Genomic DNA, 27,526 nt, shown 5'->3' on the forward strand with positions numbered 1-27,526 from the left:
TGGTAATTAAGTGTCAATTTTTGTCTGTGGCTGCGACTTCCTCCAGGGATGGTGATGGGAGGACGCCGCATTCACACGTTTTCCTCTTATGGAATATTTTCATATTTCCATTCATTATTCTCTTTTTCTCGCTTCTACCGGCTGAACAGGATCACAACAGCTCCGAGGAATCCGAGTGCGATGACTTTGACCCCAGCGCTAGTATGGAGGTAGGGAAACCGGGGGTCATTCACCATAATGTGGATTATTAGTACAGATGGTGAAGATACTGAGTGACCCTCACATCGCAGGGAACCAGGAGACACCACATCGGGGGGTGGAGGGTGCCGGGGATGGGGCAGTAGCTGGAGAGGGCATCGTGGACCTACGGGCTTCGCAAAAATGGTTAATGTCACATTTCTAACATCAAACATCCACAGATGAAATGACCCAAAGATCATGTGGGTTATAACCCGGCCACCGAATTGTGGTTGTTCATTACTGGACTTCGGGGGCCCTCTTATGGCCGAACCCCAATATCGTGTCAGCAAGGGGGAATCCCTGTGGGGGAATCTATGATGGCGCTGTCCGATCTGTAGGAGACTCCATCGTTTCATGGTTTCCATATTCTCAGGTTATTGTGGCACAGAGGAACCACGGGAATCTGAAAAGCTCAGAAATATATAAAGTATAAACAACGACCCCAGAATCTCCCTCACGCCCCCCTTTTAACGGTCTCTGGCTGAGAAGCTGCTCGCTCCCGCAGGAGCCCTGCTCTTTAGTTAATATTTGGCTGTTTTTACACCTTTCTTTAGTGGAAATCCTCAGTTTTGTAACAGGTATGTTAAAGGAAAACCCAGCAGAATATCACTCCCATAATATACACACATGTAGCTTTTTCAAAGCCAAATCCAGCAATCGTTTTACATCGCCATTCAGTTCCTCCGTTACTGAGAAATCGTCAATTGTATCTATGTGCAATTGAGGCCAAAGTGCTTTCAGTGTGTGGAAGCACTTCCAGGCCTCTGTCACTCCAACTCTAATGCCCGCCCAGCGCTGCCTTCTTGGGCCTGACTGACCGCCCCCAACCGCATAGAGGCTGATGCTGGCTGGGGAAGGGAGCTGGGGAGAGCGAAGGCTTGGAAAGAGCTTTCATGTGCCAAAAGCACTTCAGCCTCATTTGCATATTTATTCTAACAAGATTTTCTATGGTTGTTATGGGCGCAGACACTCGGTGGGGCAGTTAGCTCATCATTATCCAGTGAAATTTACTTATTTTTTTATTCCAGATCATGAATCCAAACTTCATACAGGAAGGTGAGTGAGGACAATGAAGATTTAAGTTTTTGGCCATCTGAATCCCCCTGGCAATATTACATAAATCCTATATGCAGAAAATGATCAACCACTAGATCACTCAGTGCCACAGTGCCCCCATCACAGACCGGCCTGATGGTGACTGCAGACAGATTCTTATCATGTATCTCTGTATACAGGGAGCTCCCCCTAGTGGTGGCTACAGACAGAATCTTATCATGTATCTCTGTATACAGGGAGCGCCCCCTAGTGGTGACTGCAGACAGGATCTTATCATGTATCTCTGTATACAGGGAGCTCCCCCTAGTGGTGGCTGCAGACAGGATCTTATCATGTATCTCTGTATACAGGGAGCTCCTCCTAGTGGTGACTGCAGACAGATTCTTGTCATGTATCTCTGTATACAGGGAGCTCCCCCTAGTGGTGGCTGCAGACAGAATCTTATCTTATGTATCTCTGTATACAGGGAGCTCCCCCTAGTGGTGGCTGCAGACAGAATCTTATCATGTATCTCTGTATACAGGGAGCTCCCCCTAGTGGTGGCTGCAGACAGGATCTTATCATGTATCTCTGTATACAGGGAGCTCCCCCTAGTGGTGGCTGCAGACAGGATCTTATCATGTATCTCTGTATACAGGGAGCTCCTCCTAGTGGTGGCTGGAGACAGGATCTTATCATGTATCTCTGTATACAGGGAGCTCCTCCTAGTGGTGACTGCAGACAGGATCTTATCATGTATCTCTGTATACAGGGAGCTCCTCCTAGTGGTGGCTGGAGACAGGATCTTATCATGTATCTCTGTATACAGGGAGCTCCCCCTAGTGGTGGCTGCAGACAGGATCTTATCATGTATCTCTGTATACAGGGAGCTCCCCCTAGTGGTGGCTGCAGACAGGATCTTATCATGTATCTCTGTATACAGGGAGCTCCTCCTAGTGGTGGCTGGAGACAGGATCTTATCATGTATCTCTGTATACAGGGAGCTCCCCCTAGTGGTGGCTGCAGACAGGATCTTATCATGTATCTCTGTATACAGGGAGCTCCCCCTAGTGGTGGCTGGAGACAGGATCTTATCATGTATCTCTGTATACAGGGAGCTCCTCCTAGTGGTGGCTGGAGACAGGATCTTATCATGTATCTCTGTATACAGGGAGCTCCCCCTAGTGGTGACTGCAGACAGATTCTTGTCATGCATCTCTGTATACAGGGAGCTCCCCCTAGTGGTGGCTGCAGACAGAATCTTATCTTATGTATCTCTGTATACAGGGAGCTCCCCCTAGTGGTGGCTGCAGACAGAATCTTATCATGTATATCTGTATACAGGGAGCTCCCCCTAGTGGTGGCTGCAGACAGGATCTTATCCTGTATCTCTGTATACAGGGAGCGCCCCCTAGTGGTGGCTGCAGACAGAATCTTATCATGTATCTGTATACAGGGAGCTCCCCCTAGTGGTGGCTGCAGACAGGATCTTATCCTGTATCTTTGTATACAGGGAGCTCCCCCTAGTGGTGACTGCAGACAGATTCTTATCATGTATCTCTGTATACAGGGAGCTCCCCCTAGTGGTGGCTGCAGACAGAATCTTATCATGTATCTGTATACAGGGAGCTCCCCCTAGTGGTGGCTGCAGACAGGATCTTATCATGTATCTCTGTATACAGGGAGTTCCCCCTAGTGGTGGCTGCAGACAGGATCTTATCATGTATCTCTGCATGCAGGGAGCTCCCCCTAGTGGTAACTGCAGACAGAATCTTATCATGTATCTCTGTATACAGGGAGCTCCCCCTAGTGGTGGCTGCAGACAGGATCTTATCATGTATCTCTGTATACAGGGAGCTCCCCCTAGTGGTGGCTGCAGACAGGATCTTATCATGTATCTCTGTATACAGGGAGCTCCCCCTAGTGGTGGCTGCAGACAGGATCTTATCATGTATCTCTGTATACAGGGAGTTCCCCCTAGTGGTGGCTTTAGGCAACATTTTGCTATAAAACCCTATGCAGAAGGTTTTGAGCTCTGAAAACAAGATACAGATTTTGGACCTAAGAATGACCTGCTGGTAAAAGAGTGATATTAGTCAGGAACATTCGTAACTCAAGAGGATGGATATAGGGGTGACAAAAGGGACTGCACCCAAAGTCTGTATCTAGACATTTGGGAGGGTTGAAGAAATTCCCGATCCAGCTTCCGGTATATATTGTGTGACTCTGGGGGATTTCTGCAGCAGCCAATCAGTACGTTGTATTTATCTCCTGGTGAGTTGAACGCTGCAGTGTGATTGGCTGCTGTAGGTGACACCTGGACTCTGTATCACCTTTGTGTCTATGTTTATGATTGGGACAGTGGCTCCGGAGTTCCTCCTAAACCTGGCGGACATCATCTGTGTGGTGGGGGACACTGTGACCCTGCGCTGTAAAGTGTGCGGACGACCGAAGCCCAACATCTCATGGAGAGGTCCAGACCAGAGCGTTCTGGATGGAGACTGCAGCGCCTACACCATGACGGCCAGGTGAGCGCAGCCTTATATCTGAACAGTCTAATTGTTTCAGGAATGTAACATTTTAAGATCTCTGCTTGCTGTCAGAGAATGGTTATTTATTCAGGTTGGAAATCTGTACAAATCTAATACAGCTGAGGGATCGTTACAATGTATCAGTGCAGAGCATGCTTTGTGAATAGCAGCACACACTGGAGCTGTTGCTTTTACCTGCACTGGAGCTGTTGCTTTTACCTGCACTGGAGCTGTTGCTTTTACCTGCACTGGAGCTGTTGCTTTTACCTGCACTGGAGCTGTTGCTTTTACCTGCACTGGAGCTGTTGCTTTTACCTGCACTGGTACAGTGTGACATACTCTCAGCAGCACTAGGTCAGGATGGGCTTTCTGTCTGTTTACTGGGTGATTAGTGGCTGCTTGTCTGAGCTTCTGTCATTTTTGATTTGTCACCTCCACATTATAGCCAGGATTTGGTTTGGGTCTCCTGCGCTGGATTTGCAGGTGTCCTGCGCACCTCTTACAATCTCTTCTTGTTCTTGTAGTGAGTCTGGAGACATCAGACTGAGGATCTGTAACCTCATGCCCCAGGACAGCGGCATCTACACCTGTGTGGCGACTAATGAGCACGGCTCTGCCTCCACGTCTGCCACCATCAAAGTGCAAGGTACCGAGGAGCCGGGGGCAAGATGATCGGCAGCAGGGGTCCAGTGGGATCCTTGCACAGACCCGGCAATGTGCACACTGTTTGGTTGCTGCTAGTATGGCGTTTTACTCAGTGGATCCTAAATATATTTGAGGTTATTTCTCCTTGCTCTGGGGTCGCCAAGTTAACATTAAGGCAACGGCACTACTATCAGTATTCGGTCAGTATTTTTTCTCAGGAGTGGGAGCCAAAACCAGGTGAGGAACAATCAGAGAAAAGGTAGAATAGAAACAAGTCACCAATTCTGCATTTATCACCCCCTCCTGGTTTTGGCTCCCACTCCTGAGAAAAAATACTGACCCGATACTGACCAAATACTGATGGTGGGGCCGTGGCCCAATAGGTAAACTCTACACTGACGTCCTTTGAAGACTTTTTCCATTTGTGTAACGTCTGAATTATCCTGTTGCCGTGAGAAGGAGAAAAAAAAACAGAAGTTCTAAAATGTCATTATTTTTCAGTGGATATAAAAAGGTCCACACGCCCCTGATAAAATGCCATTTTTTTTGTTATGTAAACAATCCTACACGGAAGAATCATATTCCCCCTTTAATGTCACCATAATCTGTACAAATCCATTGAGAAACAAACTGAAATCACTGTGACGGGGAAATAAAACTAACATAATGTGGTTGCATAAGTCTGCACACCCTCCTATAATCAGGGCTGTAGTTGTGTTCAGAATCAGCCGATCACATAATTTTCCTGACATTTTCTGGTCCATAAACAGCTGACAACACAGCAGAGGATCTCAGTGAGGAAAGTTGTCATCCAAGAGAAGGGGACAAAAACATTTCCCAGCCATCGGGTCTACCATGGACACTGAAGACGTCATCAAGAAGAGGCTGAAATCTGGCAGAACAGTGACATTACCCAGAACTGGACGTCCCTCAAACATTGATGAAAAGACAGGAAGAAAATATTGTCCCTGGAAGATGCAAGAGGCGAAAGCAACGTTAGAGGAGCTGCAGGAGCTTCTGGCCAGTCCTGGTTGTCTCCTGCATGTGACAATAATCTCCTGTATTCTTCATATGTCCGGACACTGGGGTCGGGGGAAGACAGAGCCTTTTCTTACAGAGAAAAACATCCAGTCCCATGTGTTACAAACCCTCCATCACGTCGGCCAGAAGCAGGAAACTTGTTCAGTCTGAAAAGACCGAGGGGGAACTCGGCGGCCATACTTCCAATAGGTACAAAGCCGACACCGGGCATCAGCAGAAGATCCCCATCCCCACAGTGAGGCATGGTGGGGGCAGGATTGTGCTCTGGAACTGAGACTTTGTCAAGGTGGAGGGGATTATGGATCGGACAAATATCAGACAATTTTACAGCAGAACCTTCCGGCCGCTGCTAAAAGCTGATGATGAATTTCACCTTTCAGCGACAACGGCCCTGAGCGACCTCCAAATCACCAAAACAACGGCTTCACCAGAAGATGGAAGTTCTGGAGTGGCCGAGCCCAGACCTAAACCCAATGGACACTCTGTGGTGACCTGAAGAGGGCGCTGTACACAAGAGATGCCCCCGCAATCTGACAGATGTGGAGCGGCTGCAAGGAGGAGCCGGCAAAGATCGCCAATTCTAGATGTGCCGAGTGATAGACCCCGACCCAAAAAGACTGAACGCTGACAGAAATGCACAGAGGACTGCAACACAGTATTAGTGGGAGGGTGTGCAGATTTATGCAACTACATTATTTTACTTCATTTTTTTTTTCCCACCCAAAATAATTTCCGTTTGTTCCTCACTGGATTTGCACAGATTATGGGCAACATTAAAGGGGCAAATTTCTAAAATTATTCTTTCTAGTAGGATTATTTACATGACAAAAACCTTGGATTTTACAGAGGTGTGTAGACTTTTAACAGCCACTCTATATCAGTGCTGTGACGAACAAGTCAGCTCCAGGGGCAGGTGACCGCTCTGTGACCCCATAGTCCCTTATAAGCCTCTCAGATTAGACTGAACAGATGGAAATCCTCATACCCCGTACCTCAATATGCACACGTCCGAGCCATCAGTCCATGTGGATTTGGGGGGTTCATCGGCTCGGTCTTGTGTCCTGCAGGTGTCCCCGGGGCTCCCAGTCAGCCCATTGCACAGGATCGAAGCAGCACCTCCGTCATCCTCCGCTGGCTGCCGCCCTCGAGTACGGGAAATTGCACCATATCGGGGTACACTGTGGAATATAAGGATGAAGGTGAGTGGGCCGCAGCCCACAGATCAGGAGCACATTGTACTTCACTTGGGGGAGGTGGACAGATCGGATGACCTGCAATGCACTCTCTCATCATGGCCCTATAATGTGGGCATGTAAAGTGTCCGGGCAGGGGAAGTGGGCTGATGGGTATACCCCCTATAAGGCCAAGGGGGGTTAAGGCAGGCAACAAACATTCCTGTCCTGGGATGGGGCTGGGGTGAAGTGACTCCAATTCTCTCCCATCTTGATCAGCCACTGTTTGACCGCAGGTTCCCCGGTTTGGCAGCAATCTGTCACCTGCACCCTGGACACTTACCTTGTGCTGGAAGACCTGAGACCGGGGGGTACTTACCAGTTCAAAGTCAGCGCCAGCAACCCCTGGGGTATCAGCCTCCCCAGCGACCCCTCCGAACCCATCCGGCTGCCTGAGAACGGTGAGGTGTGACCCCCAATAATCCGAGACCAAGTATATACACAAAACCCCAGGAGTGGACACAGACAATAGAGGGTCACTAAGCAAGAACTGCACTGAGGGCCCCTCTTGTCCCACAGCTCCTCATTAACAACCTAATTATCTCCCTCTAATGAACCCCCTGTATCTGATCTGTCACGTTTATTACAATTGTTCTCACGTGCAAAATAACTGACAGTAGGAAACTATCGATGGCAGTGATCCCCCCCGAACCCACTGCACAGCATTTAAGGATATGTCCATCCCTGCAAATCTGCCTCCCCAATGTATGACTATTCTCTGAGCTCACCCCCCAATGTAGAACCCTCCGCAGATCTCAACCCCCAATGAAGGACCCTCCTCTGAGCTGACCCTCCCCCCCAATGTAACATTCTCTTAAGATCTCACCCCTCAATGTAGGACCCTCCTCAGATCTCAACCCCCAATCTAGGACCCTCCTCAGAGATCACCTCCAATGTAGAATTTAACTCAGCTCTCACTTCCCAATGTATGACCCTCCTCAGAGCTCACTCCAATATATGACCCTCCTAAAAGCTCACCCCCCAATGTATGACCCTCCTCAGAGCTCAACCCCCAATGTATGACCCTCCTCAGAGCTCAACCCCCAATGCAGGACCCTCCTCAGAGCTAAACACCGATGTAGGACCCTCCTCAGCTCAACCCCCAATGTGGGACCCTCGTCAGAGCTCAACCCCCAATGTAGGACCCTCCTTGGAGCTCAACCCCCAATGTAGGACCCTCCTCAGAGCTCAGATCCCAATGTACGACCCTCCTCAGAGCTCAACACCCAATGTATGACCCTCCACAAAGCTCATTGCCCAATTTATGACCGTCCACAAAGCTCATTGCCCAATTTATGACCCTCCTCAGAGCTCATCCCCCAATGTAGGACCCTCCTCAGATCTCACTCACCAATGTATGACCCTCCTCAGATCTCACCCCAATGTATCACCCTCCTCAAAGCTCACTCCCCAATGTAAGACCCTCCTCAAAGCTCAATGCGCAATGTAATCCTCCTCAGAGCTCAGATCCCAATGTAGGACCCTCCTCAGAGGTCATCCGTAATGTATGACCCTCCTCAGAGCTCACTCCAATGTATGACCATGCTGAGAGCTCACCCCCAATGTAGGATTCTCCTCAAAGCTCAACCCAATGTATTACCCTCATCAGAGCTCACCCTAATGTAGGACCCTCATCAGCACTTTCCCCAATGTATGACCCTCTATAAGGCTCACCCCCCCCCAATGTATGACCCTCCGCAGAGCTCAACCCCCAATGTAGGACCCTCCTCAGAGCTTAACCCCCGATGTAGGACCCTCCTCAGAGCTCACCCCCAATGTACGACCCTAATCAGAGCTCACTCCAATGTATGACCCTCCTCAAAGCTCACACCCCAATGTATGACCCTCCTCAAAGCTCACACCCCAATGTCTGATCCTCCTCAGAGCTCAACCCCTGATGTAGGACCCTCGTCAGAGCTCAACCCCCGATGTAGGACCCTCCTCAGCGTTCAACCCCCAATGTAGAACCCTCCTCAGAGCTCAGCTCCCAATGTAGTACCCTCTTCAGAGCTCAGCTCCCAATGTATGACCCTCCACAAAGCTCATTGCCCAATTTATGACCCTCCTCAGAGCTCACCCCCCCAATGTAGGACCCTCCTCAGATCTCAGCTCCCAATGTAGGACCCTCCTCAGAGCTCAACACCCAATGTATGACCCTCCACAAAGCTTATTGCCAAATTTATGACCCTCCTCAAAGCTCATCCCCCATTGTAAGACCCTCCTCAGATCTCACTCACCAATGTATGACCCTCCTCAGATATCACCCCAATGTATCACCCTCCTCAAAGCTCACTCCCCAATGTAAGACCCTGCTCAATGCTCAATGTAATCCTCCTCAAAGCTCAACTCCCAATATATGACCCTCCTCAGAGCCCACCCCTAATGTATGACCCTCCTCAGAGCTCATCCCTAATGTATGACCCTCTTCAGAGCTCACTCCAATGTATGACCATGCTCAGAGCTCGTCCCCAATGTAAGATTCTCCTGAAAACTCAACCCAATATATGACCCTCATCAGCGTTCTCCCCAATGTATGAACCTATTTAGAGCTCACCCCCCAATGTAGGACCCTCCTCAGAGCTCACCCCTCATTGTAGGACCCTCCGCAGAGCTCACCCCTCAATGTATGACCCTCCTCAGAGCTCACCCCAATTTATCACCCTCCTCATAGCTCACTCCCCAATGTAATCCTCCTCAGAGCTCAACTCCCAATGTAGGACCCTCCTCAGAGCTCACCCACAATGTAGGTCCCTCCTCAGAGCTCACTCCAATGTATGACCTTGCTCAGAGCTCACCCCCAATGTAGGATTCTCCTCAAAGCTCAACCCAATGTACGACCCTAATCAGAGCTCACCCTAATGTAGGACCCTCCTCAGAGCTCACCCCCAATGTATGACCCTCCTCAGAGCTCACCCCCAATGTATGACCCTCCTCAGAGCTCACCCCCAATGTATGACCCTCCTCAGAGCTCACCCCCAATGTATGACCATCCTCAGAGCTCACCCCCAATGTATTACCCTCCTCAGAATTCACCCCCTAATGTATTACCCTTCTCAGAATTCACCCCCTAATGTAGGACCCACCTCAGAGCTCACTCCAATGTATGACCCTCTTCAGAGGTCACCCGAATGTATGACCCTCATCAGAGTTCACCCCCCAATGTAGGCCCTGCCTCAGAGCTCACACCCCAATGTATGACCCTCCTCAGAGCTCAACCCCCTATGTAAGACCCTACTCAGAGCTCACCCCGCAATGTATGACCCCCCTCAGACATCAACTTCCCAATGTATGACCCCCCTCAGAGTTCAACCCCCAATGTAGGACCCTCCTTAGATCTCACCCCTTATTGTAGATCCCTCATCAGAGCTCACCTCTAATGCAGGAACCTCCTCAGATCTCACCCCCCCAATGTAGGAACCTCCTCAGAGCTCACTCCCCCATTGTTTGACCCTCCTCAGATCTCACCCCACAATGTAGAAACTTCCTCGAAGCTCACCCTCCAATGTATGACCCTCTTCAAAGCTCACCGCCCAATGTAGGACCCTCCTCTGAGCTGACCTCCCCAATGTATCACCTTCCTCAGAGCTCAAGCCCCAATATAGGACCCTCCTCAGGTCTAAACTTCCAATATATGACCCTCCTCAAAGCTCACTCCCCCCCCATGCATGACCCTCCTCAGAGCTCACCCCCAATGTATGACCCTCCTCAGAGCTCACTCCAATGTATTACCCTCCTCAGAGCTCACCCCCTAATGTAGGACCCTCCTCAGAGCTCTCCTCAATGTATGACCCCCATCAGCGGTCACCCCAATGTCTGACTCTCCTCAGAGCACACCCCCCCATGTAGGACCCACCTCAAAGCTCACTCCCCCAATGTATGACCCTCCACAGAGATCAACACCCAATGTATGACCCTCCTCAGAGCTAAACCCCCAATGTAGGACCCTTATCAGAGATCATCCCCCAATGTATCCCCCTCAAAGATCAACACCCAATGTATGACCCTCCTCAGAGATCACCCCCAATGTATGACCCTCCTCAGAGCTCACCCCCAATGTATGACACTCTTCAGAGCTCACCCCCCAATGTATGACCCTCCTCAGAGCTCACCCCCAATGTATGACACTCTTCAGAGATCACCCCCAATGTATGACACTCTTCAGAGCTCACCCCCAATGTATGACACTCTTCAGAGCTCACCCCCCAATGTATGACCCTCCTCAGAGCTCACCTCCAATGTATGACCCTCCTCAGAGCTCAGCCCCAATGTATGACACTCTTCAGAGATCACCCCCAATGTATGACACTCTTCAGAGCTCACCCCCCAATGTATGACCCTCCTCAGAGCTCACCCCCCAATGTATGACCCTCCTCAGAGCTCACCCCCAATGTATGACACTCTTCAGAGCTCACACCCCAATGTATGACCCTCCTCAGAGCTCACCCCCAATGTATGACCATCCTCAGAGCTCACCCCCAATGTATGACCCCCCTCAGAGCTCACCCCCAATGTATGACCATCCTCAGAGCTCACCCCCAATGTATGACCCTCCTCAGAGTTCACCCCCAATGTATGACCCTCCTCAGAGTTCACCCCCAATGTATGACCCTCCTCAGAGTTCACCCCCCAATGTATGACACTCTTCAGAGCTCACACCCCAATGTATGACCCTCCTCAGAGCTCACCCCCAATGTATGACCCTCCTCAGAGCTCACCCCCAATGTATGACCCTCCTCAGAGCTCACCCCCAATGTATGACCCTCCTCAGAGCCCAACTCCCAATGTAGGACCCTCCTCAGAGCTCACCCCCCAATGTAGGACCCTCCTCAGAGCTCACCCCCAATGTATGACCCTCCTCAGAGCTCACCCCCAATGTATGACCCTCTATAAGGCTCACCCCCCCCAATGTATGACCCTCCTCAGAGCTCACCCCCAATGTATGACCCTCCTCAGAGCCCAACTCCCAATGTAGGACCCTCCTCAGAGCTCACCCCCCAATGTAGGACCCTCCTCAGAGCTCACCCCCAATGTATGACCCTCCTCAGAGCTCACCCCCAATGTATGACCCTCCTCAGAGCTCACACCCTAATGTATGACCCTCCTCAGAGCTCACCCCCAATGTATGACCCCCCTCAGAGCTCACCCCCAATGTATGACCATCCTCAGAGCTCACCCCCAATGTATGACCCTCCTCAGAGTTCACCCCCAATGTATGACCCTCCTCAGAGCTCACACCCCAATGTATGACACTCTTCAGAGCTCACACCCCAATGTATGACCCTCCTCAGAGCTCACCCCCAATGTATGACCCTCCTCAGAGCCCAACTCCCAATGTAGGACCCTCCTCAGAGCTCACCCCCCAATGTAGGACCCTCCTCAGAGCTCACCCCCAATGTATGACCCTCCTCAGAGCTCACCCCCAATGTATGACCCTCCTCAGAGCTCACCCCCCAATGTAGGACCCTCCTCAGAGCTCACCCCCCAATGTAGGACCCTCCTCAGAGCTCACCCCCAATGTATGACCCTCCTCAGAGCTCACCCCCAATGTATGACCCTCCTCAGAGCCCAACTCCCAATGTAGGACCCTCCTCAGAGCTCACCCCCCAATGTAGGACCCTCCTCAGAGCTCACCCCCAATGTATGACCCTCCTCAGAGTTCACCCCCAATGTATGACCCTCCTCAGAGCTCACACCCTAATGTATGACCCTCCTCAGAGCTCACCCCCAATGTATGACCCTCCTCAGATCTCACCTCACATTGTAGGAACCTCCTCAGAGTTCACCCCCTATTGTGTGACCCTTGCACTTTCCTTTATAGATGCCAACGCTGACGGATCTGCAATATACTGGAAGGAGAACTTTGAGCAAATGTACCTGGAGCAGCAGGAGATAGGACGGTAAATCTGCAGAGCACGCCGTGTGCCCAACCACCACATCGTCCCCCCTGTGTGTGCCCAACCACCACATCGTCCCCCCTGTGTGTGTCTGACCACCGCATCGTCCCCCCTGTGTGTGTCTGACCACCGCATCGTCCCCCCTGTGTGTGTCTGACCACCGCATCGTCCCCCCTGTGTGTGTCTGACCACCGCATCGTCCCCCCCTGTGTGTGTCTGACCACCGCATCGTCCCCCGTGTGTCTGACCACCGCATCGTCCCCCCTGTGTGTGTCCAACCACCGCATCGTCCCCCCTGTGTGTCTGACCACCGCATCGTCCCCCGTGTGTGTGCCCAAACACCACATCGTCCCCCCTGTGTGTGCCCAACCACCACATCGTCCCCCCTGTGTGTCTGACCACCGCATCGTCCCCCCTGTGTGTGTCTGACCACCGCATCGTCCCCCCTGTGTGTCTGACCACCGCATCGTCCCCCCCTGTGTGTGTCTGACCACCGCATCGTCCCCTCTGTGTGTCTGACCACCGCATCGCCCCCCCTGTGTGTGTCTGACCACCGCATCGTCCCCCCTGTGTGTGTCTGACCACCGCATCGTCCCCCCTGTGTGTGTCTGACCACCGCATCGTCCCCCCTGTGTGTGTCTGACCACCGCATCGTCCCCCCTGTGTGTCTGACCACCGCATCGTCCCCCCTGTGTGTGTCTGACCACCGCATCGTCCCCCCCTGTGTGTGTCTGACCACCGCATCGTCCCCCCTGTGTGTGTCTGACCACCGCATCGTCCCCCGTGTGTGTCTGACCACCGCATCGTCCCCCCTGTGTGTGTCTGACCACCGCATCGTCCCCCCCTGTGTGTGTCTGACCACCGCATCGTCCCCTCTGTGTGTCTGACCACCGCATCGCCCCCCCTGTGTGTGTCCAACCACCGCATCGTCCCCCCTGTGTGTCTGACCACCGCATCGTCCCCCCTGTGTGTGCCCAAACACCACATCGTCCCCCCTGTGTGTGCCCAACCACCACATCGTCCCCCCTGTGTGTCTGACCACCGCATCGTCCCCCGTGTGTGTGCCCAAACACCACATCGTCCCCCCTGTGTGTGCCCAACCACCACATCGTCCCCCCTGTGTGTCTGACCACCGCATCGTCCCCCCTGTGTGTGTCTGACCACCGCATCGTCCCCCCTGTGTGTCTGACCACCGCATCGTCCCCCCTGTGTGTGTCTGACCACCGCATCGTCCCCTCTGTGTGTCTGACCACCGCATCGCCCCCCCTGTGTGTGTCTGACCACCGCATCGTCCCCCCTGTGTGTGTCTGACCACCGCATCGTCCCCCCTGTGTGTGTCTGACCACCGCATCGTCCCCCCTGTGTGTGTCTGACCACCGCATCGTCCCCCCTGTGTGTCTGACCACCGCATCGTCCCCCCTGTGTGTGTCTGACCACCGCATCGTCCCCCCCTGTGTGTGTCTGACCACCGCATCGTCCCCCCTGTGTGTGTCTGACCACCGCATCGTCCCCCGTGTGTGTCTGACCACCGCATCGTCCCCCCTGTGTGTGTCTGACCACCGCATCGTCCCCCCCTGTGTGTGTCTGACCACCGCATCGTCCCCTCTGTGTGTCTGACCACCGCATCGCCCCCCCTGTGTGTGTCCAACCACCGCATCGTCCCCCCTGTGTGTCTGACCACCGCATCGTCCCCCCTGTGTGTGCCCAAACACCACATCGTCCCCCCTGTGTGTGTCTGACCACCGCATCGTCCCCCCTGTGTGTGTCTGACCACCGCATCGTCCCCCCTGTGTGTGTCTGACCACCGCATCGTCCCCCCTGTGTGTCTGACCACCGCATCGTCCCCCCTGTGTGTGTCTGACCACCGCATCGTCCCCCCCTGTGTGTGTCTGACCACCGCATCGTCCCCCCTGTGTGTGTCTGACCACCGCATCGTCCCCCGTGTGTGTCTGACCACCGCATCGTCCCCCCCTGTGTGTGTCTGACCACCGCATCGTCCCCCCTGTGTGTGTCTGACCACCGCATCGTCCCCCCTGTGTGTGTCTGACCACCGCATCGTCCCCCCTGTGTGTCTGACCACCGCATCGTCCCCCCTGTGTGTGTCTGACCACCGCATCGTCCCCCCCTGTGTGTGTCTGACCACCGCATCGTCCCCCCTGTGTGTGTCTGACCACCGCATCGTCCCCCGTGTGTGTCTGACCACCGCATCGTCCCCCCTGTGTGTGTCTGACCACCGCATCGTCCCCCCCTGTGTGTGTCTGACCACCGCATCGTCCCCTCTGTGTGTCTGACCACCGCATCGCCCCCCCTGTGTGTGTCCAACCACCGCATCGTCCCCCCTGTGTGTCTGACCACCGCATCGTCCCCCCTGTGTGTGCCCAAACACCACATCGTCCCCCCTGTGTGTGCCCAACCACCACATCGTCCCCCCTGTGTGTCTGACCACCGCATCGTCCCCCGTGTGTGTGCCCAAACACCACATCGTCCCCCCTGTGTGTGCCCAACCACCACATCGTCCCCCCTGTGTGTCTGACCACCGCATCGTCCCCCCTGTGTGTGTCTGACCACCGCATCGTCCCCCCTGTGTGTCTGACCACCGCATCGTCCCCCCCTGTGTGTGTCTGACCACCGCATCGTCCCCTCTGTGTGTCTGACCACCGCATCGCCCCCCCTGTGTGTGTCTGACCACCGCATCGTCCCCCCTGTGTGTGTCTGACCACCGCATCGTCCCCCCTGTGTGTGTCTGACCACCGCATCGTCCCCCCTGTGTGTGTCTGACCACCGCATCGTCCCCCCTGTGTGTCTGACCACCGCATCGTCCCCCCTGTGTGTGTCTGACCACCGCATCGTCCCCCCCTGTGTGTGTCTGACCACCGCATCGTCCCCCCTGTGTGTGTCTGACCACCGCATCGTCCCCCGTGTGTGTCTGACCACCGCATCGTCCCCCCTGTGTGTGTCTGACCACCGCATCGTCCCCCCCTGTGTGTGTCTGACCACCGCATCGTCCCCTCTGTGTGTCTGACCACCGCATCGCCCCCCCTGTGTGTGTCCAACCACCGCATCGTCCCCCCTGTGTGTCTGACCACCGCATCGTCCCCCCTGTGTGTGCCCAAACACCACATCGTCCCCCCTGTGTGTGTCTGACCACCGCATCGTCCCCCCTGTGTGTGTCTGACCACCGCATCGTCCCCCCTGTGTGTGTCTGACCACCGCATCGTCCCCCCTGTGTGTCTGACCACCGCATCGTCCCCCCTGTGTGTGTCTGACCACCGCATCGTCCCCCCCTGTGTGTGTCTGACCACCGCATCGTCCCCCCTGTGTGTGTCTGACCACCGCATCGTCCCCCGTGTGTGTCTGACCACCGCATCGTCCCCCCCTGTGTGTGTCTGACCACCGCATCGTCCCCCCTGTGTGTGTCTGACCACCGCATCGTCCCCCCTGTGTGTGTCTGACCACCGCATCGTCCCCCCTGTGTGTGTCTGACCACCGCATCGTCCCCCCTGTGTGTGTCTGACCACCGCATCGTCCCCCCTGTGTGTGTCTGACCACCGCATCGTCCCCCCTGTGTGTGTCTGACCACCGCATCGTCACCCCCTGTGTGTGTCTGACCACCGCATCGTCCCCCGTGTGTGTCTGACCACCACATCGTCCCCCCTGTGTGTGTCTGACCACTGCATCATCACCCCCTGTGTGTCTGACCACCGCATCGTCCCCCGTGTGTCTGACCACCGCATCGTCCCCCCTGTGTGTGTCTGACCACCGCATCGTCCCCCCTGTGTGTGTCTGACCACCGCATCGTCCCCCCTGTGTGTGTCTGACCACCGCATCGTCCCCCGTGTGTGTCTGACCACCACATCGTCCCCCCTGTGTGTGTCTGACCACTGCATCATCACCCCCTGTGTGTCTGACCACCGCATCGTCCCCCGTGTGTCTGACCACCGCATCGTCCCCCCTGTGTGTGTCTGACCACCGCATCGTCCCCCCTGTGTGTGTCTGACCACCGCATCGTCCCCCCTGTGTGTGTCTGACCACCGCATCGTCCCCCGTGTGTGTCTGACCACCACATCGTCCCCCCTGTGTGTGTCTGACCACCGCATCATCACCCCCTGTGTGTGTCTGACCACCGCATCGTCCCCCCTGTGTGTGTCTGACCACCGCATCGTCCCCCCTGTGTGTGTCTGACCACCGCATCGTCCCCCCTGTGTGTGTCTGACCACCGCATCGTCCCCCCCTGTGTGTGTCTGACCACCGCATCGTCCCCCCTGTGTGTGTCTGACCACCGCATCGTCCCCCCCCTGTGTGTCTGACCACCGCATCGTCCCCCCTGTGTGTGTCTGACCACCGCATCGTCCCCCCTGTGTGTGTCTGACCACCGCATCGTCCCCCCTGTGTGTGTCTGACCACCGCATCGTCCCCCGTGTGTCTGACCACCGCATCGTCCCCCCTGTGTGTGTCTGACCACCGCATCGTCCCCCCTGTGTGTCTGACCACCGCATCGTCCCCCCTGTGTGTGTCTGACCACCGCATCGTCCCCCCCTGTGTGTGTCTGACCACCGCATCGTCCCCCCTGTGTGTGTCTGACCACCGCATCGTCCCCCCTGTGTGTGTCTGACCACCGCATCGTCCCCCCTGTGTGTGTCTGACCACCGCATCGTCCCCCCTGTGTGTGTCTGACCACCGCATCGTCCCCCCTGTGTGTGTCTGACCACCGCATCGTCACCCCCTGTGTGTGTCTGACCACCGCATCGTCCCCCGTGTGTGTCTGACCACCACATCATCCCCCCTGTGTGTGTCTGACCACTGCATCATCACCCCCGTGTGTGTCTGACCACCGCATCGTCCCCCCGTGTCTGACCACCGCATCGTCCCCCCTGTGTGTGTCTGACCACCGCATCGTCCCCCCTGTGTGTCTGACCACCGCATCGTCCCCCCTGTGTGTCTGACCACCGCATCGTCCCCCCTGTGTGTGTCTGACCACCACATCGTCCCCCCTGTGTGTGTCTGACCACCGCATCATCACCCCGTGTGTGTCTGACCACCGCATCGTCCCCCCTGTGTGTGTCTGACCACCGCATCGTCCCCCCTGTGTGTGTCTGACCACCGCATCGTCCCCCCCTGTGTGTCTGACCACCGCATCGTCCCCCCTGTGTGTGTCTGACCACCGCATCGTCCCCCCCTGTGTGTCTGACCACCGCATCGTCCCCCCTGTGTGTGTCTGACCACCGCATCGTCCCCCGTGTGTGTCTGACCACCGCATCGTCCCCCCTGTGTGTGTCTGACCACCGCATCGTCCCCCCTGTGTGTGTCTGACCACCGCATCGTCCCCCCCTGTGTGTCTGACCACCGCATCGTCCCCCCTGTGTGTGTCTGACCACCGCATCGTCCCCCGTGTGTGTCTGACCACCGCATCGTCCCCCCTGTGTGTGTCTGACCACCGCATCGTCCCCCGTGTGTGTCTGACCACCGCATCGTCCCCCCTGTGTGTGTCTGACCACCGCATCGTCCCCCCGTGTGTCTGACCACCTCAGTGCCTCCTGTGTTTCTCTGCTCTTTCTCCTCAGTCACATAGAGCCACGGCCGCACCCTGTATAATCTTACTCTTTTGCTTCCATCCAGAGGAAGATTTTCTGTGGTAAAGAAATGTATCCAGAAAAATTCCCGGAAGGACGTTGCTGTGAAATTTGTCAGCAAAAAAATGAAGAAACGAGAACAAGCGGCACACGAGGCGGCCCTGCTCCAACACCTCCAGCACCCACAGTACATCACTGTGCACGACACCTACGAGTCTCCCAGCGCCTACATCCTCGTCCTGGACCTGTGAGCTATTACATAGGCTAGAAGGGGGTTATGGTGCTTCTAACTCTGTATACAGGGAGCTCCCCCTAGTGGTGGCTGCAGACAGAATCTCATCATGTATCTCTGTATACAGGGAGCTCCCCCTAGTGGTGGCCTCAGACAGGATCTTACCATGTATCTCTGTATACAGGGAGCTCCCCCTAGTGGTTGCTGCAGACAGGATCTTATCATGTATCTCTGTATACAGGGAGCTCCCCCTAGTGGTGGCTGCAGACAGGATCTTATCATGAATCTCTGTATACAGGGAGCTCCCCCTAGTGGTGGCTGCAGACAGAATCTCATCATGTATCTCTGTATACAGGGAGCTCCCCCTAGTGGTGGCTGCAGACAGGATCTTACCATGTATCTCTGTATACAGGGAGCTCCCCCTAGTGGTGAATGCAGATAGAATCTTATCATGTATCTCTGTATACAGGGAGCTCCCCCTAGTGGTGGCTGCAGAGAGAATCTGATCATGTATCTCTGTATACAGGGAGCTACCCCTAGTGGTGGCTGCAGACAGAATCTCATCATGTATCTCTGTATGCAGGGAGCGCCCCCTAGTGGTGGCTGCAGACAGGATCTTACCATGTATCTCTGTATACAGGGAGCTCCCCCTAGTGGTGACTGCAGACAGAATCTTATCATGTATCTCTGTATACAGGGAGCTCCCCCTAGTGGTGGCTGCAGACAGAATCTTATCATGTATCTCTGTATACAGGGAGCTCCCCCTAGTGGTGGCTGCAGACAGGATCTTATGTGTCTGTATATACAGGGAGCTTCCCCTAGTGGTGGCTGCAGACAGGATCTTATCATGTATCTCTGTATACAGGGAGCTCCCCCTAGTGGTGACTGCAGACAGAATCTTATTGTAACGGGTCTGGGCGGCGGAACCTCTGAGCTACTATACAAGGGGGTGGTCCTTGTAAGGGAGCGGGTGGCGACCAGGGTAGACGGGCAGGCAGTCACAGCAGGTGACCGGGACAGTCTCTGGATGAACGGGCAGGAGGTCACGGCAAGTGACCGGGGCAGTCTCTGGATGAACGGGCAGGAGGTCACGGCAAGTGACCGGGGCAGTCTCTGGGTAAAGGATTGGTACGACCTGTGGCGGCAGATGATAGACGTGAGCTCCCAGGTGAGCAGGCGAGAGTCTCTGGATAAACGGGTGGTCACAGCATGTGACGGCGGAGCCTCCAGGAAGACCAACAGACAGGTAGCAGATGAGCGCTCCCAGGTGAGCGGGCAGGAGTCACTGGACAGGCAGGTGGTCACAGCACGTGACGGCAGAGCCTCCAGGTAGGCTAGCAGACAGGCAGCAGATGAGCGCTCCCAGGTGAGCGGGCAGGAGTCACTGGACAGGCAGGTGGTCACAGCACGTGACGGCAGAGCCTCCAGGTAGGCTAGCAGACAGGCAGCAGATGAGCGCTCCCAGGTGAGCGGGCAGGAGTCACTGGACAGGCAGGTGGTCACAGCACGTGACGGCAGAGCCTCCAGGTAGGCTAGCAGACAGGCAGCAGATGAGCGCTCCCAGGTGAGCGGGCAAGCTGGTCCTTAGACAGACTGACAGGAGTTGGAAGGCAGACCGTCGGACCTCAGGCTAGCAGGCAGGTAGCAGGATATCAGGCAGGAATTAGACAGCAGACTGGCAGGAATCTGGCAGGTATCTGGCAGATAACTGGCAACGGGACCTGAGGGCTGAAGCAGAGTAGTGAACAGTGCTACAACATTGCTCGGGCACCTCCATTTTGGAGGAGGTGCCTTTTATATGGGAGGTCCTCCGGCAATTGGCCGGGGACTCCTTAGGACGGCGCGCGCGGTCCCTTTAAGAGAGGGGGAGCGCGCGCGCCCTAAGCACACTGCCGGGGAAGGAGCACGTGCCGGAAGCAGCGGGGAGAGAAGCGCTGGGGGACGCCGCGCCAGGAGCGGGGAGGTGAGAGGGACGGCGTCTCTGCCTAGAACGGGGCAGAGACGCCGATGCTACAGTACCCCCCCCTTTAGGCCCCCTCTTTTTTTGTCCAGAAAGAAATTTCTCAAGGAGAAGCGGGGCGTTGATGTTCTCCCAAGTTCTCTCCTCAGGACCAAACCCCTTCCAATCTACCAGAAAAAATGTTTTTCCTCTTACCCTCTTGGAGGCCAGAATACTCTCTACCTCAAAGATGTCATCAGCGGAAACCGGAGCAGGAGGGGCACCTGGATTTTTGGAAAAAAAGTTAAAGACAACGGGTTTGAGGAGAGATACGTGGAAGGAGTTGGGGATCCGTAGGGTGGCCGGGAGTTTTAATTTGTAGGCCACAGGGTTAATTTGCCTGAGGACTTCGAAGGGGCCGATGAATCGAGGACCCAACTTGTAGGAGGGTACTTTGAGCCGCACATGTTTGGATGAGAGCCAAACCTTGTCTCCCGGACGGAATTGGGGCGGATCCAGACGTCTCTTATCAGCATATCTCTTCATCCGCTCAGAGGAGAGAAGAAGAGCGGACCTGGTGCTCTCCCAAATAGTAGAAAACTCGCCGACAAGAGACTCCGCAGCAGGGTTGTCCACTGAAACGGAGACAGGAAGTGGAATCCGGGGATGCTGGCCACCGACTATAAAGAACGGGGATTTGGAAGAGGACTCGCTCTCATGGTTGTTATAAGAGAACTCGGCCCATGGTAGGAGATCCACCCAGTCCGAGTGGTGAGCATCAACAAAGTGCCGGAGGTAGCTGGTCAAGATCTGATTGATCCGCTCCACTTGACCATTGGACTGAGGGTGGTAAGCGGAGGAGAAATCCAGGGTAATGTCCAGCAGCTTACATGTGGCTCTCCAGAAGCGAGAGGTGAACTGAACCCCACGATCCGACACGATGTGGAGGGGCAGACCATGGAGACGGAAGATGTGGCGGATAAAGTCTTTAGCCAGCTCGGGTGCAGACGGAAGACCAGGCAGGGGAATGAAGTGGGCCATCTTAGAAAAACGGTCAGCGACAACCCAAATGACAGTACAACCGGCAGAAACTGGAAGGTCGGTGATAAAGTCCATAGCGATGTGTTGCCAAGGAGCAGCAGGTACGGGAAGGGGCAGGAGATGGCCGGCAGGTAGATGTCGGGGAACTTTGTTACGGGCACAGGATGAACAGGCCGCGACGAAGTCTACCACGTCCTTACGCAGGGTAGGCCACCAGTAATGCCGGGTAATAAGTTGGAAGGTCTTCTTTTGGCCAGCATGGCCAGCTAGTTTAGAAGAATGTCCCCAGCGAAGAACCCTCTCCCGATCTGGCACAGCTACGAACGTCTTACCGGGTGGAAGACGAGTCAGATCCAAGGGGGCCACATTCATCAACTTGGAGGAGTCGGTGATGTGCGTAGGTTCCTCCTCTTGATCGGAGGACAGGAAGGACCGGGACAAGGCATCAGCTTTGACGTTCTTGTCCGCCGGACGGAAATGAAGAATGAAGTCGAAGCGGGCAAAAAATAACGACCACCGGGCCTGGCGAGGATTGAGTCTCTGGGCATTTTGGAGATATGCCAGGTTTTTGTGATCCGTGTAGATAATTACCGGGTAGAGAGCCCCTTCAAGCAGATAGCGCCACTCTCCCAGTGCCAATTTAATGGCTAGCAATTCACGGTCTCCTATGGAGTAGTTGCGCTCCGACGAGGAGAAGATTTTGGAGAAGAAGCCGCACGTTACCATTCTCCCGGTAGAAGACTTCTGGGTGAGCACCGCTCCGGCTCCGGAGGAGGAGGCATCAACCTCCAGGTAGAATTGTTTATTACAGTCCGGACGGTGCAGGACGGGGGCAGAGGCGAAGGCTTTCTTTAGGGAAAGGAAGGCCTCCTCGGCTTCAGGCGACCATGTCCTGGGGTTAGCCCCCTTACGGGTAAGTGCAGATATGGGAGCAGTCCGAGACGAGAAGTGTGGGATGAAAAGACGATAATAATTAGCGAAGCCCAGGAATCGCTGTATCGCCTTCAAACCTTCAGGACGAGGCCATTTTAGAACGGAAGAGAGCTTCTCGGGATCCATTTGCAGACCTGTTTGGGAGATGACATAGCCCAAGAACGGAAGGGAGGTCTGATCGAAGAGGCACTTCTCGTATTTGGCATAAAGGTGGTTCTGCCGAAGCCTAAGCAGGACCTGACGAACATCCCTCCGGTGTGTGGGGAGATCCGGAGAGAAGACCAAGATATCGTCCAGGTATACCACTACGCAGGAGTACAGGAGGTCACGGAAGATGTCGTTGACTAGTTCCTGAAAGACCACGGGAGCATTACAGAGACCGAAGGGCATCACAAGGTACTCGTAGTGACCGTCCCGGGTATTGAATGCCGTCTTCCACTCGTCTCCTTGACGGATACGGACCAGATTATACGCTCCTCGTAGATCCAGCTTGGAGAAGATCCTGGCGCCCTTGAGACGGTCAAACAATTCGGAGATGAGTGGCAGGGGATATTTGTTTTTTACCGTGATGAGATTGAGTCCTCTGTAGTCAATACAGGGACGTAGCGAGCCGTCTTTCTTTTTGACAAAGAAGAATCCGGCTCCAGCCGGGGAGGTAGATTTTCGGATAAATCCCCTAGCCAGATTCTCTTCAATGTACTCAGACATGGCTCGGGTCTCGGCTGCAGACAACGGGTAGATACGCCCACGGGGAGGAGTGGTGCCAGGTACCAGGTCGATCGGGCAATCGTATGGCCTATGGGGTGGCAACGTCTCAGCTTCCTTCTTACCGAAGACGTCCGCATAGGGCCAGTAGGGAGCCGGGAGACCAGGTAAGTTAGCTGGAGTAGGCTGAGGGCGAAGTGGACGGACCGGGACCAGGCAGGTCCTATGGCAGTCAGGACCACATCGGAGTACTTCACCGGACCGCCAGTTCAATACGGGTTCATGTGTCTAGAGCCAAGGTAGACCTAGCAACAGGGAGTGAGAAAGTCCGGACAGCACATGGAATGAGATCTCCTCAGAGTGCAGCATTCCCACCTGCAGGGTTATGGGTTCAGTGACGAGCAGGATGGTCTCCGAGAGAAGTCTTCCATCCACGGAGGCGACTGACAATGGTTCAGCCAGGGACTTGGTGGGAATATGGTATCTCTCTACCAGAGACTGGGAGATGAGGTTTCTAGCAGCTCCAGAATCCAGATGGGCGAGTTCAAAGAGACTGTTCTCTCCCCAAGCAATAGAGACCGGTAAAGTCAGAGACGGAGAGGGCTTACTTTTGTCTAGGACGACCTCTCCGAGTGGTCCTAGACACTGGCGTTTCCCGGCTTTTCCGGGCAGGAACGGATGAAGTGCTTCATACTGCCACAATAGAAACAGCTTCCCTCGGCTCGGCGAGATTCTTGGCGAGAACCGACCATCTTGGTCTGGTCGACCTGCATAGGCTCAGGAGAGTGTACCTGAGGAGAGACGGAGGGAGTGACGGGTTTCTGAAAAGTAGGAGCTAGACGTGGAAACCTCCTCTCACGGGTGACCTCTTTGGCACGCTCCTGGAACCGCAGGTCAATCCGGGTGGCAAGAGTTATTAGGTCATCAAGAGTGGTAGGAATGTCCCGACCGGCAAGTTCATCTTTAATACGGCCGGACAGACCCTCCCAGAAGACGGAAACCAGAGCGTCATTATCCCAGGCCAGCTCCGAGGCAAGGGTACGGAACCGTATGGCATATTGGCCCACGGTGAGACTTCCCTGACGGAGGCGTAGCAGTGATGATGCGGATGAGGTCTTCCGTCCGGGTTCGTCGAAGACTTTCCGGAAAGCCGTGAGAAAGGCAGGCAAGTCGGACACCAGGGGGTCTCCTCTCTCCCATAGAGGATTTAGCCAGGCCAGGGCCTCCCCGGTGAGATGGGACATGATGAAGGCAATTTTGGCCCGGTCGGAGTTAAACTGGTGAGACAGGAGTTCAAAGTGCAGGGTGCACTGATTTATGAAGCCCCGAGCCTGGGCGGAGTCGCCTCCGAAACGAGGAGGTGCAGAAAGCCGGGGTCCGGGGTAGGATACCATGTTATTAGTGGGCAGTGGAGCTGCCGGATTGCGAGTCATGGCACTGGTGGTGGTTGCAGGCAGAGCAGTCAGAGTGTCCAGGCGAGAATTGACATTCCGCAGGTGACCCAGGATGGACTCCTGTTGGGACCTCTGACGGGACAGTTCATGACACAGGTCCGAGAGTGAGGGAGCTTGGGTGCCACCGGGTTCCATGGCCCGAGCAAACTGTAACGGGTCTGGGCGGCGGAACCTCTGAGCTACTATACAAGGGGGCGGTCCTTGTAAGGGAGCGGGTGGCGACCAGGTTAGACGGGCAGGCAGTCACAGCAGGTGACCGGGACAGTCTCTGAATGAACGGACAGGAGGTCACGGCAAGTGACCGGGGCAGTCTCTGGATGAACGGGCAGGAGGTCACGGCAAGTGACCGGGGCAGTCTCTGGATGAACGGGCAGGAGGTCACGGCAAGTGACCGGGGCAGTCTCTGGGTAAAGGATTGGTACGACCTGTGGCGGCAGATGATAGACGTGAGCTCCCAGGTGAGCAGGCGAGAGTCTCTGGATAAACGGGTGGTCACAGCATGTGACGGCGGAGCCTCCAGGAAGACCAACAGACAGGTAGCAGATGAGCGCTCCCAGGTGAGCGGGCAGAAGTCTCTGGACAGGCGGGTGGTCACAGCACGTGACGGCAGAGCCTCCTGGTAGGCTAGCAGACAGGCAGCAGATGAGCGCTCCCAGGTGAGCGGGCAAGCTGGTCCTTAGACAGACTGACAGGAGTTGGAAGGCAGACCGTCGGACCTCAGGCTAGCAGGCAGGTAGCAGGATATCAGGCAGGAATAAGACAGCAGACTGGCAGGAATCTGGCAGGTAACTGGCAACGGGACCTGAGGGCTGAAGCAGAGTAGTGAACAGTGCTACAACATTGCTCGGGCACCTCCATTTTGGAGGAGGTGCCTTTTATATGGGAGGTCCTCCGGCAATTGGACGGGGACTCCTTAGGACGGCGCGCGCGGTCCCTTTAAGAGAGGGGGAGCGCGCGTGCCCTAAGCACACTGCCGGGGAAGGAGCGCGCGCCGGAAGCAGCGGGGAGAGAAGCGCTGGGGGACGCCGCGCCAGGAGCGGGGAGGTGAGAGGGACGGCGTCTCTGCCTAGAACGGGGCAGAGACGCCGATGCTACACTTATCATGTATCTCTGTATACAGGGAGCTCCCCCTAGTGGTGCCTGCAGACAGGATCTTATCGTGTATCTCTGTATACAGGGAGCTCCCCTAGTGGTGGCTGCAGACAGGATCTTATCATGTATCTCTGTATACAGGGAGCTCCCCCTAGTGGTCGCTGCAGACAGAATCTTATCATGTATCTCTGTATACAGGGAGCTCCCCCTAGTGGAGGCTGCAGACAGGATCTCATCATGTATCTGTATACAGGGAGTCCCCCTAGTGGTGGCTGCAGACAGGATCTTATGTGTCTGTATATACAGGGAGCTTCCCCTAGTGGTGGCTGCAGACAGGATCTTATCATGTATCTCTGTATACAGGGAGATCCCCCTAGTGGTGACTGCAGACAGAATCTTATCATGTATCTCTGTATACAGGGAGCTCCCCCTAGTGGTGGCTGCAGACAGGATCTTATCATGTATCTCTGTATACAGGGAGCTCCCCCTAGTGGTGGCTGCAGACAGGATCTTATCATGTATCTCTGTATACAGGGAGCTCCCCCTAGTGGTGGCTGCAGACAGAATCTTATCATGTATCTCTGTATACAGGGAGCGCCCCCTAGTGGTCGCTGCAGACAGAATCTTATCATGTATCTCTGTATACAGGGAGCTCCCCCTAGTGGTGGCTGCAGACAGGATCTTATCATGTATCTCTGTATACAGGGAGCTCCCCCTAGTGGTCGCTGCAGACAGAATCTTATCATGTATCTCTGTATACAGGGAGCTCCCCCTAGTGGTCGCTGCAGACAGAATCTTATCATGTATCTCTGTATACAGGGAGCTCCCCCTAGTGGTGGCTGCAGACAGAATCTTATCATGTATCTCTGTATACAGGGAGCGCCCCCTAGTCGTGGCTGCAGACAGGATCTTATCATGTATCTCTGTATACAGGGAGCTCCCTCTAGTGGTGGCTGCAGACAGAATCTCATCATGTATCTCTGTATACAGGGAGCTCCCCCTAGTGGTGGCTGCAGACAGGATCTTATCATGTATCTCTGTATACAGGGAGCTCCCCCTGGTGGTGACTGCAGACAGAATCTTATCATGTATCTCTGTACACAGGGAGCTCCCCCTAGTGGTGGCTGCAGACAGGATCTTATCATGTATCTCTGTACACAGGGAGCTCCCCCTAGTGGTGGCTGCAGATAGAATCTTATCATGTATCTCTGTATACAGGGTGCTCCCCCTAGTGGGGGCTGCAGACAGAATCTCATCATGTATCTCTGTATACAGGGAGCTCCCCCTAGTGGTGGCTGCAGACAGGATCTTATCCTGTATCTCTGTATACAGGGAGCTCCCCCTAGTCGTGGCTGCAGACAGGATCTTATCATGTATCTCTGTATACAGGGAGCTCCCCCTAGTGGAGGCTGCAGACAGGATCTTATCATGTATCTCTGTATACAGGGAGCTCCCCCTGGTGGTGACTGCAGACAGAATCTTATCATGTATCTCTGTACACAGGGAGCTCCCCCTAGTGATGGCTGCAGACAGGATCTTATCATGTATCTCTGTACACAGGGAGCTCCCCCTAGTGGTGGCTGCAGATAGAATCTTATCATGTATCTCTGTATACAGGGTGCTCCCCCTAGTGGGGGCTGCAGACAGAATCTCATCATGTATCTCTGTATACAGGGAGCTCCCCCTAGTGGTGGCTGCAGACAGGATCCTATCCTGTATCTCTGTATACAGGGAGCTCCCCCTAGTCGTGGCTGCAGACAGGATCTTATTATGTATCTCTGTATACAGGGAGCTCCCTCTAGTGGTGGCTGCAGACAGAATCTCATCATGTATCTCTGTATACAGGGAGCTCCCCCTAGTGGTGGCTGCAGACAGGATCTTATCATGTATCTCTGTATACAGGGAGCTCCCCCTGGTGGTGACTGCAGACAGAATCTTATCA

At 54.7% G+C, this 27,526-nt stretch overlaps 1 protein-coding gene across 1 annotated transcript in view; it reads left to right on the forward strand.

Annotated features, from left to right (window-relative positions):
• LOC141161317 (kalirin-like) overlaps positions 1-27,526 on the forward strand; it is a 621,825-nt gene that overhangs the window by 581,136 nt on the left and 13,163 nt on the right. Inside the window, exons 40-47 of the mRNA XM_073646130.1 lie at positions 150-209; positions 1,269-1,296; positions 3,638-3,803; positions 4,331-4,452; positions 6,560-6,691; positions 6,961-7,125; positions 12,543-12,621; positions 18,235-18,435. Coding sequence (XP_073502231.1) covers positions 150-209; positions 1,269-1,296; positions 3,638-3,803; positions 4,331-4,452; positions 6,560-6,691; positions 6,961-7,125; positions 12,543-12,621; positions 18,235-18,435 — 953 coding nt within the window. The remainder of the gene's footprint in view (positions 1-149; positions 210-1,268; positions 1,297-3,637; positions 3,804-4,330; positions 4,453-6,559; positions 6,692-6,960; positions 7,126-12,542; positions 12,622-18,234; positions 18,436-27,526) is intronic.

The sequence above is a fragment of the Phyllobates terribilis genome, unplaced genomic scaffold, assembly GCF_046119375.1.
Source record: "Phyllobates terribilis strain yellow unplaced genomic scaffold, ASM4611937v1 Scaffold_9__5_contigs__length_417890890, whole genome shotgun sequence".
NCBI classification, from domain to species: domain Eukaryota; kingdom Metazoa; phylum Chordata; class Amphibia; order Anura; family Dendrobatidae; genus Phyllobates; species Phyllobates terribilis.